Raw genomic sequence first — 12861 nt, forward strand, 5'->3', positions numbered from 1 at the left:
GCGGATTTCTTAGACAACACTTACTGCAAGATATTGTTGGATAGATGAAGCTGAATTAAAGAAAAATCCTTACAGTCTTTCCTCTTTTCATCGTCGGTCTAGGTCTTGGCATCTTCCTTGCCAAATGCATCAAGAGCTTCATCCATATCAGAAGATTTGGTAAGGATCGCCCTCATCTTCACTTGCCACAGAGAAAATCTCGTGGTATAATCTAGCTGCGGTAGATCGAACTTCAAGGAAGACATGTCACAAAACCCTAGATTGAAACACGGGCTCTGATACCACTTGTTATAAAAGCGACAAGCAAATAACGAAGAACGAAACAAGAACACACGTAGGGGACACAAGATTTAACGTGGAAAACCCATTCCAACACAGAAGGGGAAAAATCACGGGCACCAAGTAGCAAAACTTCACTATATCGGGGAGTGTTTACAAACACCGTGGGTTATCTTATAATCTGATAAACCCTAGTCGGTGGCTTACACGATGTATATATAGGCGGTGGCAACGATCCGTACCCCCCTTCGCAGGCGTCCCTGCAGGGCACGACGTAAGGGCTAACTTCAGACTCCGCTACGCTTCGGCCCAAGCCTACCGGCAACGGACCTCACTTCGCTCGTCAGAATTAGCCTCCATTTAGTATATGAATTTGGATCACAATATAACATAACTCCACGCGCCCTCCGCTGTCGCTATGCACCACCGGATCAGGGTAGGACGGGCAAGACCTTATTCCGACTTCAGGAAGTAGCCGTTGCCCCTCAACATTCCGAAGAAGACACTGAAAATAAACTAAACGAAAAACTGAAACCTTCCCGCCGGCGAGAGGCCGCGGTCCGCTACACCTCCAAGGTCCCAAGACCACCAAAGACGGAGCGAAGTGTCAGCGTCGCCGACGAGAGGGACGAAACGTAGATAGGATTTAGAGCCGCCTTGCTGTTTCGCTATTTGTTTCCCCGTAAATTCGTGTGCTTCTTGGAGCAGTCCTATCCCAGGTCATCTAAAAATCAACACTCCTTCATCACCGGAGCTGACTACGGCCATTGGGGCGCGGTTGTGAGGAACCACACAAGGGGAAATTATCCTCTCAGCTTCGGGGCTCATCCCACGGCGCCAATCTGCAGAGGAAGCTGAAGCAATGGCGGCCCTCGAAGGCACCCATATGTTGGCTAAACTAAATAGCCCAATTATTCTTGAAAGTGACTGCCAAAGTGCAGTGAATGCTCTCAATTCCATGTCTTCGGGACGCGATCTCAAGCTAGCTTGGTCTACGCTGAAGCTCACCAGATCGCTCAAACAGTCCAAGACCTTCAGATTTAGAAAGTTCAAAGATCGGCCAACGGTGTAGCTCATAGCTTGGTGGCATATAGTCGTAAAACATGTACTAGTGGTGTTATGTATTGCTCTGCACCAGCTTGCGTGTTGGAACAAGCAGTATGTGGTTGTAATCCAAACATTTCTTCTTAAATATATATCAACACCGTTTCAAAAAATGAACTGCAGAAGAGCCTGGAATCGACAGTTCGGCACCATTTCCCGACAATACGAATTGAAACGTGACACTGTGATGGCCTATCAGTATCTGGCCCAATCTAAATTTTAAGTTGGTGGTTCGACGGGCCCAGCAATCTGTTCACGAGAGCAATTTTCCCTCGGGCCATATAAGAATACTCCTGGACTTGCGGTAGTACTAGTACTTCTTTGTCCATTTATCTGGAAGCTCAAAAAAGAACTTTTTTTTGTCCATTTTTGCTTAAAAAAACTTATTTGTCCATTTTATTATTCTCAAGATACAAAAGCTGTCCATTTGCAGATCAATATTATTCATTTGGCAATGATATTTCTAAACAATCGCACTCAATTACTTTACTTCCAGCGAAATCTTGAAATTTCTTGCATGTACTAAATGGCCAAATAATATGTATAATTAAGGCTTTATTGTAATCTGCCAATACCATATTACTACTTGTATCATAGCATCAAATAATCTGAAGAACATTGGATGGTGTATTCAGAAATTTAGTAGAACGATTTTGCTTGAGCTGGCCATGGTACGAATGGACGAACATTGAGAAAATCTGGGTGGGCTCCGGAAACCCATGCAAAAAATCTATTCGGACCTCTTCTATGTTTGTCATCACTCTTGAGATGGGGAAAAACACTAATTCTTGGAATCTCCCTCACTTCGTGAGCGCTAATCCAGTGATATTGCACCTCTCATTCATGTTATCTCCACCCCTAAAAAATTGGAATGTGGCAAGACCTTTCACAAGGGAGCATGGATCCAACAAATACCTTGCAAAGAAGGATCGATAACACCACATTCAACAATTTACCGACTTATGAACTTTTCTAGATGGTGTGCGCAATGACTCTACAACACCATTCTTTTAAAAACTTTCCACCACTTAGAAGTACTTGGAGCCATGGCCATAGTGGGCTTTGTTCCCTCCAGCGTGAGACCTTTTGTTTGGAAGGTGTGGGCACCTTCAAAATGCATATCCATCACGTGGATCATCACCCAAAATTGAATTGCAACTGTTGATCGCCTTTTTTTTTTTGAAACTAGGCAAGAGACTTGCCATTCATTGATATAGGAGAAGAGAATGGCCAGTTTATGAGGGAAACCAGCCGAAAAACCGATACAACATAACACAACACGCCGGCCCCGGGGCCGCGCACCACACGAGCCGACGGCCTAGCCACCCCAGTGGCCAAGGCCGACACCCTAAAAACACCTCAAAACGCGACAAGGCGGAGGCAAAACACGGAGCCGCCGCTCCGACAACCACGCCGACCCCCCGGGGCCGCGCACCACCTAGCCGAAGACAAGCCGAGGACGAAACCGAATGGACAGACAACACGGACAACAAACTTGTAGTGAAGGGCCTCCACAGTGATGCCTCCAACGAGGGGAGCGACGTCCGAGAGCGCCGCCATCACCGGCATCGGCCGAGGCCGGTGCAGGGTTTTCACCCGGAGCACACCGAAACCGAAGACGTGTTCGCCCGACCGCCGAGTCGAGGAATCCAAACCGCTCGTCGACGCCGACAACCAACTCGCTCCACAGCTCCCTCCGGCCGACGGAGCAACCAAGGCGAGGACCCCGACGGGCAAAATGACACGAGAAAGTGTCGCCCTCGCCCGATCCCACGAGGAATCGGGGTTTCCCCGGAGCACCCGGGCGGAGGCGCAAGAACACCACCTCGACGACGCCTCCAAGGAGGTCACGACGCCAAAAGGCGCCGCCGCCGTCGGTTCCGGCCGCAGCCGAACAAGACTTTCGTCCGGCGAGAGTCGCAACCTCACACCCGCCGCAAAGGGCCGGCCAGACCACCAACACCACCCGGCGCGCCGACTCCGCGCCACAGCCACCACCACCACCAAACCAGAGAGCTCCGCGAGCACGACCGACACCCACCGCACCTCGCGGAGATGAGAGGCCGGGCTGCGCAGCATGCGGCCGACAGAGCACCGCCAAGGAGCACCGTGGACGCCGCCGGAACGCCACGAAGGAGAGGGCGCCGAACAACACCGAAGCGGAGACTCGAAGACGAACGCCAACGCCCGCAGGCTTGAGCTCCCCGGACCAGCCGCCGCACAGCCCACGCGGCCACCGCGGCCGCCACACACTGTCGAGGATGGGGACTGGGGTGCCCCGGCCCTACGGGCCGCAGCCCGCGGCGCACCACCGGCCGACCCGCTGCATCTCGCACAGCCCCGCCGCCAGCACCACTGTTGATCGCCTTTGACATTGTGGTTGGCCCAAGCAGGGCCTTTGTCCCCTTAGAAACCAAATTCAAGAGGTTGTAGAAAAGTGTCCATTCTCCATTGTATACAAAAGTGTAGAAAAGACACACTTGGTGGTGTCAGTTATCTCGTGGGAGTCATGGAATGAGTTGAATACAAAAGTGTCCATTCTCCATTGTATACAGAAATCTTCACATTGCCAAAATGAAGATCGAAGTGGTTGGGTCACAACGAGTGCATTTTTGGGGACGGGCTGCATTTCCAACGTAGCTATCAAAATATGGGCCTGAGATTGCCCAACCAACTACAAGTTTCCGCCTCTTCGCGGGGCAATGGGTCACGCGATTCAGCACCCCCACATTTCTTTTTCGCTCACTCAAAAGACGCTACAGAGTACTCTTGGACTTACGTCAACACTTGGGATTTTATTCGGCCTTGCTATTATTCTGCAAGTAAATCTTACATTACGTCATCCTCTAATCTTGCATGAATACAAATCAGACGATGATTTATAAATAAATCAACATCCTCAGCGCAGACGACGAAGTGAGTAGTACCAACTTGCGCCACCTTCCGCCCAAACCGGTGAACGGGAACCTGTGCACGACCAGTAAACCTCGGCCGTTCAAATTCCGTAGACAGCGGCGCTAACACGAGCAGATAATGACAAACGAGCATTAGAATTCCTGGCCCAGTGGCCAAACGTGCGTGTCAGCCGAAAGTTCGTGGAAGGAAGGCGACGCCGCCGTTCGGTTTTATGCGCTAGATTAACCTTATCTCCGCCGGAGCAGTCAGCCGTTTTTGTCCTGGCATAAAGCAGCAGGTCCTCGCGGAACAACGGCGGCCGCAGCTCTGGCCATCCAGATGCAAATTATGGCGTGGTTGTATACTTGAGGAGTCAGTTTTTCGCATCAAGGAATAAGAAAATGGCCCGTTTAGTTATCCACGGCGTAAAGATTTTCTACATCGCACATTTCTTAAAACAGTTCATCCTGTATGAGAAGACACGCTAAATTTGGCAATTGCCGACGAGCCAACCTCATCTCGCGCTCGGTGCAGTGGTGGAGCCACGTTAAGAGCATGTCTAACAGGCCCCTTATTTCTCTGCCTCGTATAACGCGAGTTTTTCGTCCCGTATCCCAAAAGTGCGTCTTGCTGAACCATTTCGTCTAACAGATCCCGTATTTCGCCCTGTATTTTTAAAAATTAAAACCCCGGGAAAATGAAACCATAGTTCATCTTCATTGATCATACACTGGATCATACATATACATAGCGATCCTAGCTACTCGAGGATGATGTATGGCACGAAAGGCCCGCTGGCGGCAGCCTCCTCCTCCGCCCTGGCGGCAGCCTCCTCCTCCGCCCTGGCGGCAGCCTCCTCCGCCGCCCTGGCGGCAGCCTCCTTCGCCTGGAATTCAGCCACGGCGGCGATGGCCGCCGCCTGTTCGTCTGCCTCCGCCCGCGCCTTCTCGGCGGCCTCCACCTCGGACTCGGCCAACGCCCGCAAGTATGTTGCGTCCTCCTCGCCGGCCTCCGCTTCCTCCTCGCCTCCGCCTCCTCCGCCGCTGGTGCTGCCGATGCGCGCCGCCCATGCCGCCTTCGCCGCGCGATCACGCTCCCACTCAGCGCGCCACGCGTCGAAGTCGGCGCCGCTCATCGGCTTGAGCGGCGGATCCTGTCGGTACCACCGCCCACCGGCGGCGAAGTCCCGGAGCGACTCCGGCATGTAGTACGCGCCGCCGTACTTGCAGAGCCGCACGGCGGCTACCGCGGCGGAGCGCTTGCATTTCAAGCGCCACGCGTCCTCCACGTTGTCCGGCGAGCGGGATCGCTTCGATCCGCTCGCCGGAGAGGCGCTACTGCGGCGGCGGGCGTCCATGCCGGAGCTGGGGTCGAATGCGGCGCGTGGGAGGAAGGAATTGCTCGTCGGAGCAGGGTGGAGGCGGCGGCGGCGCACGGCGGAGCTAGGGTAGCGAGTGAGGGGTTAACCCCTCACTCGCACCTGCGCCCAGTATAAATAGTGGGCGGAGGGGCCGATTTCCTGGGCCCCGTATTCCTCCGAAACGGGGCGGCCCGAATACGGGGCCTGTTAGACGGCCCAAACCGCGCCTGCCCCGTATGTCGCTGGAATTTTACGGGGTGGGCGGGTTATAAGGGGCCTGTTAGACCTGCTCTAAGAGCTGTGTGGTCAATTGACCACACAGCTTTTTGCCAAATCCTTTATATTTTGATATTAATCTTGTAAAAAATATTTGAAATAAGTGAAAAACACGTGTATTTGACATCATTGATTCGAAATGACAACACAGACTTTAAGTTCTGGCTCCGCCACTAGCTCGGTGGGGAGATTATGCGCTGAGCTTGTGCGAGGGAGGGACGGTGGGAGCTCGCGCACGTCCGGGAAAATCCCGCGGGAAGTATTCGGCCACCTCCCGCCGAATGGCACCATATATTTACACATCCCCTACTTACCGCTAAATCCCGTGCCACCATTTTCCCCCTTTCGAGCTCTCCGTTTACGGAAGATTCTTCATCGACGAGCAGGTAAGCGATGCCATCTTCTTCGGCTGGTGGAGCTCACCATCGATGGTCATTTTCCGTCGCCTCCCCAACATCGACGGGGAGCTATCAGTTTGTTCTGAGAACCATAGAAACCTACCTGCGGTACCTGAGATCTATTAGTTTTGGTTGGTTAGGGCTGCTTGTATAGAATCGTTAGATTAGATCTAATGGTGGTATAGTTGATTTAGCAACTATATATAGTTTCATCATGTAGCTTGGGGAAGCTGTACATCTATGTTCTGGACGTGCGTTGAATGCGTTTTCTGATCTACTGTTGTGTATTTCATATATAAGCGCAATGCTGGTACGAGGATTGGTTCTACAATGTGTAGTTATTCTCCTTGTACCACCTTTGCGCTTATACATGGTAGCAAGCAATGAAGGGCAGCTAGAAGCCTTCAGAGTATGCCATTCTTGTTAGACATAGACTAGGAAAAGTGTCCGTGCGTTGCACCGGGAGAAACAGATACTGAAATGCTCTAGCTAACCATTCCGGTTGAAACTTCTTCTCTTTGCCACCATCGTCGAGGATGGTCTCGTTTTCTTATAGTATTGACGAACATAACTATACCTAATAAGATTAGATTGCAATTCTCTCGCTACAATGACTTGTAATACTTGAAACTGGTAATAATGGCGGGCAGCATCCTTAATTTTTTAATGACAACATTTCATATGTACATTTATAAATCACTACGTCAATGGAATCCAAATAGCATGCATTACTTGACTAACCTGCATTTTGTTATCACATAACAACAATTTTAGTGAACATGATGAGACTATCTGAATTTGTCACCACAGTTGGCAATGGTTCATATAGGACAAAAGGTGCGACATTGTATGAATTTTTCGGCAAACATGTTAGTGCATTGATACGGGTCAATTTAGAATGTCTTTATGCCACGGAGAATTTCACTTCTTTCTTGAGCCATAAGCATTAAATTTTGTATTGAGGAAATTTAAAACCCAAAATTTGCTTTCCTTCTCCCTAGTTTAAAACTTTAAATACCCTTCAAAAGGCATTTTTTCAAATAAAACTTCATGGAGCTTCCCTAAAATGTTTATAATGTCCATGGTACTATTTTGAATCTTCAGATAATTTAGATTCAGCAAACCTATTTTGGAAAGAAAATCTTCTTTCCTCTGCCTTACGTAGTTTTTTTTATTTCTGTAAAAAAAGCACTCATATCATATCAGTAACATGAAAATCAAGTGCAAGGCTGAGAGCTTCACGGGAGGCCAATATCCTGGCATGTTGACTATAACTGATGCCCGCAACTATATATAGTTTCATCATGTAGCTTGGGGAAGCTGTACATCTATGTTCTGGACGTGCGTTGAATGCGTTTTCTGATCTATTGTTGTGTATTTCATATATAAGCGCAATGCTGGTACGAGGATTGGTTCTACAATGTGTAGTTATTCTCCTTGTACCACCTTTGCGCTTATACATGGTAGCAAGCAATGAAGGGCAGCTAGAAGCCTTCAGAGTATGCCATTCTTGTTAGACATAGATTGCTTAACACTATTTCCATGCTTCGGTACTGTGATTTGTGTTGTAGGACAATGATAACTCACCCGATCTATCGGCGAACTGAGTGTTACCGTTGGTGCCGCTTCGATACACGCCAGTGCCTAATAGGGACCACCCAATCGGAAGAGGAACATCATGTCATGGCTAGTTGCTCTACCACCTCCGTCGTGAACACGATTTGTGTGTTCATCAAGAATGATGTTCCAATGGTGAGGGATTCAGGCTGAAGGGAGGTTGTTCACAAATTCCGTGGGCATGAAGTTGACCCGTCGTAGATTTGCAACCATCAACGGTATTGGAAATCAAGTTTGGTTCATATCAAAGCTCAAAAGGCTTGAGAATGTGTGCTGGGTTGAGGAGACATCAACTATCATGATGGAGAAATTCTACTTTGCCCACATAAAAGTGGATCAATGTAGCACTTAATTCAGTACATTCAGTAAGTCATAAACTAGCACATGATAAATAACTAACTTGTTGCTCATAATCTAACCTGAAGTACGCTACTTTCATCAACAAGCACATAGAGAACTATAGTCACAAGAAGATCATCTTCGTTGGTCATGTTTCGGTTGCATCCATCTCCCCGATAGTTATCCAGAATGCTCTCAACCGCCTCATGAAGCACAACCAGAATGCTCTCAACCGCCTCATGAAGCACAAGGTACATGCCATCAAGTATGTTACGATGCTTTGAGATCATGATGAGTGAGTTTACTTTGTTCCCGATGAAGAATCACCTTCGACAAGCCCGAGCATGAGGTGCTTGTGATGGCAACCAATCTAGAAGGGCAATATGAATTAGAGGTTATATTTCCACACATAGCTTCCACACAGCCAGAGCCCAAGTACCTGTATACACGAAAACTCAACGAATATCCGAACACGCCCTAGGCGAACGGAATAATACATTGTTGAACCTTGGAGTGCTAAATCGCTAGCCACTGGTTTCGTCAGACTGGCACTCCTACACTTCTTGGGTGTGATCAGGAACAGTCGGGTGAGTTCTGACGGCGTCAGGTCGCGCCGCCCAGCTGACCGGAGGCGCGCGGCGATAAGCACGAGTCGCCCAACTCTGTCATCATCCGAGTGAAAACATGAGCTCTGAAAGTCAAGGTGCGCGTACGGTAGGCGCCACCGCCGCCGTGAATTCTCGGGATCCGGTCGCCCTCGTACACGTGCACATGGACCGGCCGGGAAGCGCGCCGCCGCGCATCGACAAATCAGCCGCGCGTTCAACGTAAAAAAGTCTGTTCAACGCCTGCACCTGATTTCGATCACGTTTTTTTTGTTCGCTCGTTCATTCCCGGAGAGCGCTCGGCGCAAGCACGTTTCCTTCGTACGCGCGCGAGCTTATCTTCCCAGCTGGAGCGCAACCTAGGTAAATCGTGCTCGTTACGCATTTGGAAATTTACCAAACGGAAAGACTTTTCTGGCAGCGCATTTTATTCAGAAGAAAGAATCAACAACAACTGCATTATGAGTATTATTCAGTTTCATTTGATGAATGGCTTACACTACCATCGCTACCACCACGTACTGCTAAATTCTGGCAGCACACAGTGGCCGCTGGCATAAATTACTCTCATACTATCGACGAACCCCTGAACTACTAATAACCAATGAAGAAACAGGAGAAGGAATACCCTGCACCGAACCAATCATGTACGTCCCATGTATGTACACATATACACACACATGCTACACTCGCACAACCGCCCAGTGATGAAATGCAGCGGATGCTTTCATGCATTTCCGCATCATGTGTAGACAAGGGCACGGGGACCCACGCACGGTATCATCGCCGCCTTCCCAGTCGTCATCAAGCACCTGATTTTTCGTCTTCATTTTCCAAGCTAATATCTCAATAAATTATGTCCTGTTCATCAGGTCAGGAACGGCGGCTCGCCCGCATCATCGCCCCAATGCCACCACCACAAACGCCAAGGTACGCGCTTCGATGGATCAACCGATCGCTTCGTTGCTGCTGATGCCTAGAACGGCTTGCCCCAGTACATGAGGATGTCCTGGAGGAGCGGGTCGCCGCCGAGGCCGAGGCCACCGGCCGCCGGGTTGACGGGGTCGGGCACGGTGGAGAATGAGCGCTCCCACTCGGTGATCTTGGGCTGGCTCTGCACCTCCCCGCCGCCGCCTGACAGCACCTGCTCCGAGCAGCTCGAGTCCGCGTGCAGCCGCGGCATCGAGTCGGACGGACGGTCGTAGTACGCCGCGTAGTCGGGGAACGCCGGCACGCCTCCGCCGTCGTTGGTGTTCATCATCCCTGTCAGTACGGGCTTCTGCTCCGGCGGGGAGCTCACCATGGAGCCATGGCCGGCGTAGCTGCTTGACATGACAGGCTTCCGCTCCTCCGCGGGCTCCGGCTTCTCCAGCCCGCCCTTCTTGTTGTAGATGCGGCACAGCACCCAATCATCCAACTGCACCAGAACGATACCATGAACATGTCAGACAAACCGTCTCACATCACGACTTATTCTACTCGAATCAAATCAAAGCGATCTTAATATCCTAATATTTTAGGTGTACTCCACATCCAAGTACAATTATCGAAGCATTATTGAATTGGCTACTTGCTCGGATGCTTTCTACCGGCGATATGATTTTTGCGGCGTTCACTGTGGGCGCCGTCGTTGTAGCATGGGCGGGACGAATAATCTGGACCCTAACTGAAAGGGAATGAGGTGATAGCATCGAATGCTCACATCACACCGATCAAGTTGCACTGGGGTGCGGCCCCCCTGGTCCATGCATCTTGTGTCAAAATTCTACGGCCCAAATTAATCCATGGGCCAACGCCTATCCGCCCATTCATCACGATAGCAACAATCTAGTACTGTGCCATATTAATTGCATTATCATGGAAATATCTTATTACTCGAGATACTAAAATATCTTCAGCTCCCCCATCTGATCTACGGTAATTCGACTCTGATCGGAAGGAATTAACTGCAGTAGGTGTTGTGGTTCATCAGGAGGATTGAGGAATGGATGCTTGCTTACCCTGAGGCTGTTCTTCTTTCGTGCTGATCGGTCGACGTCTGCGAGGCGGTACTCGTGCATGATCCAGTTGGTCTTCTCGCCCTTGGGCGCCTTGCCGGCGTAGAAGACGAGCGCCTTCTTGATGGCGAGCGGCCTGGGCGTGCCGACGGGCTTGTCGGCGCCCGTGGCCTTCCAGTACCCGGACCCGGCGGCGCGGTTGGGCCTGGACCCGTTGGGGTACTTGCGGTCGCGCGGGGAGAAGAAGTACCACTCCTTCTCGCCGTACAGCGCCATCTCTGCAGACCAAGAAATCGACATGCTTAACTACAGATTCATAAGGGCGGCGTCCAGGATCGATGAGATAGAAGATCGAGCGAGGAATGAATGGGAACGTACTTGGTAGCTGCCACGGGTCGAACTTGTAGAGGTCGATCTCGGCGATGATGGGGACGGCGATGGGCGCGCCGGCGCAGCGGCGGCAGAGGTAGTGCGTGACCAGCTCCTCGTCCGTCGGGTGGAACCGGAACCCCGGCGGCAGCTGCAGCTCCTGTCCGCCGCTCATCATCGCTCCGGCCGGCCCGATCCGACAGCTAATCCCACCACTGAAGGAAGCTCGCGAGCTCGCGCTGGTTCCCTCACTCGATCAGCTCAAACCGACTGCTGCTCTGAATTGTGCTTCTGAAGAAATCTTGTTCTGCTCTAGTGGTTGCAGAGGGAGAGGAGGCTTGAAACTTGTTCCGGGCGAGCCGCGGGGGATTTATAGGGGCTTGGAGCACGACACGTGTGGCTGGCGATGCCGCCTCGCTGACCGGTTGACCGGGACACGTGGAGGTAGGATCGAGCGGCGGCGCCGCTTGTGTCATGGCTTACGTCAGGTGTCTTGGACGCACGCGGGCGCCGCACGCCAGGCGCTGACGTGGACGGACGGGCGTTCCGTTTCGGGAAGGGGACGGGGCGCGCGGGGCCACGGCCACGCGACACGTACTAGCACGCTGCGGTGGGATAAGGATGAGTCGTGTCGACGCGATCACGATACCAGGCCATGAGATTTCTCGAGAGCACAGGAGGGGATGAGCTATGTATTTGCGTGTTTGGTGTATAGTTGGGGGTTGGTCGAAAACTGATTTTGGCACATGAGCAACAATGTTTTCGATTTTGAAAAACATATTTTTAAGATATCAAAAATATGAGCTTAAATCTACACATATATAGAAATCTCCTCAACGTACTGTAAAATTTTCAGAAGAAAATATGTTGTATTATAAACTATATAAAATGTGTCTATACGCAGCCATAAATTTTTTTAGCTAAAAGTACAACATATTTTTTACTGAAATTTCACACGAGTATTCATGACATATATATGTATTTATAAATAATTTTATAATTTTTTGAAACATAAAAATACAGTATTTTCAAAAACCGAAAACACTAGTACTAATGTGCACTAAATCTTCGTCCAAGATTAGCAGATTTGAGAAGGGGACTAGCTGCCTAGCAGATACACCCTCTGTTCTCAAAAGAGCATATCTCTACATTTTTAAGGCCTATTAAGGATCTTAGACTGGCCATAGTGGGTAGTATTATATAGTAGTATCATGTATATGATACTTTTGTATGATACTAGATCCATAAGAGCAAGAACAATAGTATAGCCAGCAGCTGCCTGTAGTGGTTTGCCATTTCATTTATAGCCAACTTATAGCCATCATATATAATAGTGGACTCTAATAATGTACTACTTTATTAAAATATGGTTCATCTTTCACTCTCACAAAGTGTCTAGGAGCACGTGCTAGAGCTGGCTCTTGCATAAGAGCCCACTTACCTTCTCTCTCATATTCTCACTCCTCCAACTAACCAAAGATATAATATTTTATCTGTTATAGCCAGCTGACTGTACCTTATTGTACTTGCTCTAATGCATAGTATCATAGACTTTTGCTATATTAATTGATTTGTAGAATCTCAATACAAATTTGTGTACAAGATTTATTTGATACTAACGT

General features: G+C 49.8%; 1 protein-coding gene across 1 annotated transcript; it reads right to left on the reverse strand.

The window, feature by feature from the left end:
- Nucleotides 1-9317: 9317 nt before the first annotated feature.
- Nucleotides 9318-11562, reverse strand: LOC124660722 (NAC domain-containing protein 48-like). The gene is made up of 3 exons (XM_047198537.1): nt 11249-11562; nt 10874-11148; nt 9318-10290 (listed from the first exon to the last, which is right to left on the reverse strand). The coding sequence occupies exons 1-3, from the start codon at nt 11415-11417 to the stop codon at nt 9850-9852; spliced, it is 885 nt and encodes a 294-aa protein (XP_047054493.1). The 5' UTR covers nt 11418-11562; the 3' UTR covers nt 9318-9849.
- Nucleotides 11563-12861: the final 1299 nt, after the last annotated feature.

The sequence above is a fragment of the Lolium rigidum genome, chromosome 6 (assembly GCF_022539505.1).
Source record: "Lolium rigidum isolate FL_2022 chromosome 6, APGP_CSIRO_Lrig_0.1, whole genome shotgun sequence".
In the NCBI taxonomy this organism is placed as follows: Eukaryota; Viridiplantae; Streptophyta; class Magnoliopsida; order Poales; family Poaceae; genus Lolium; species Lolium rigidum.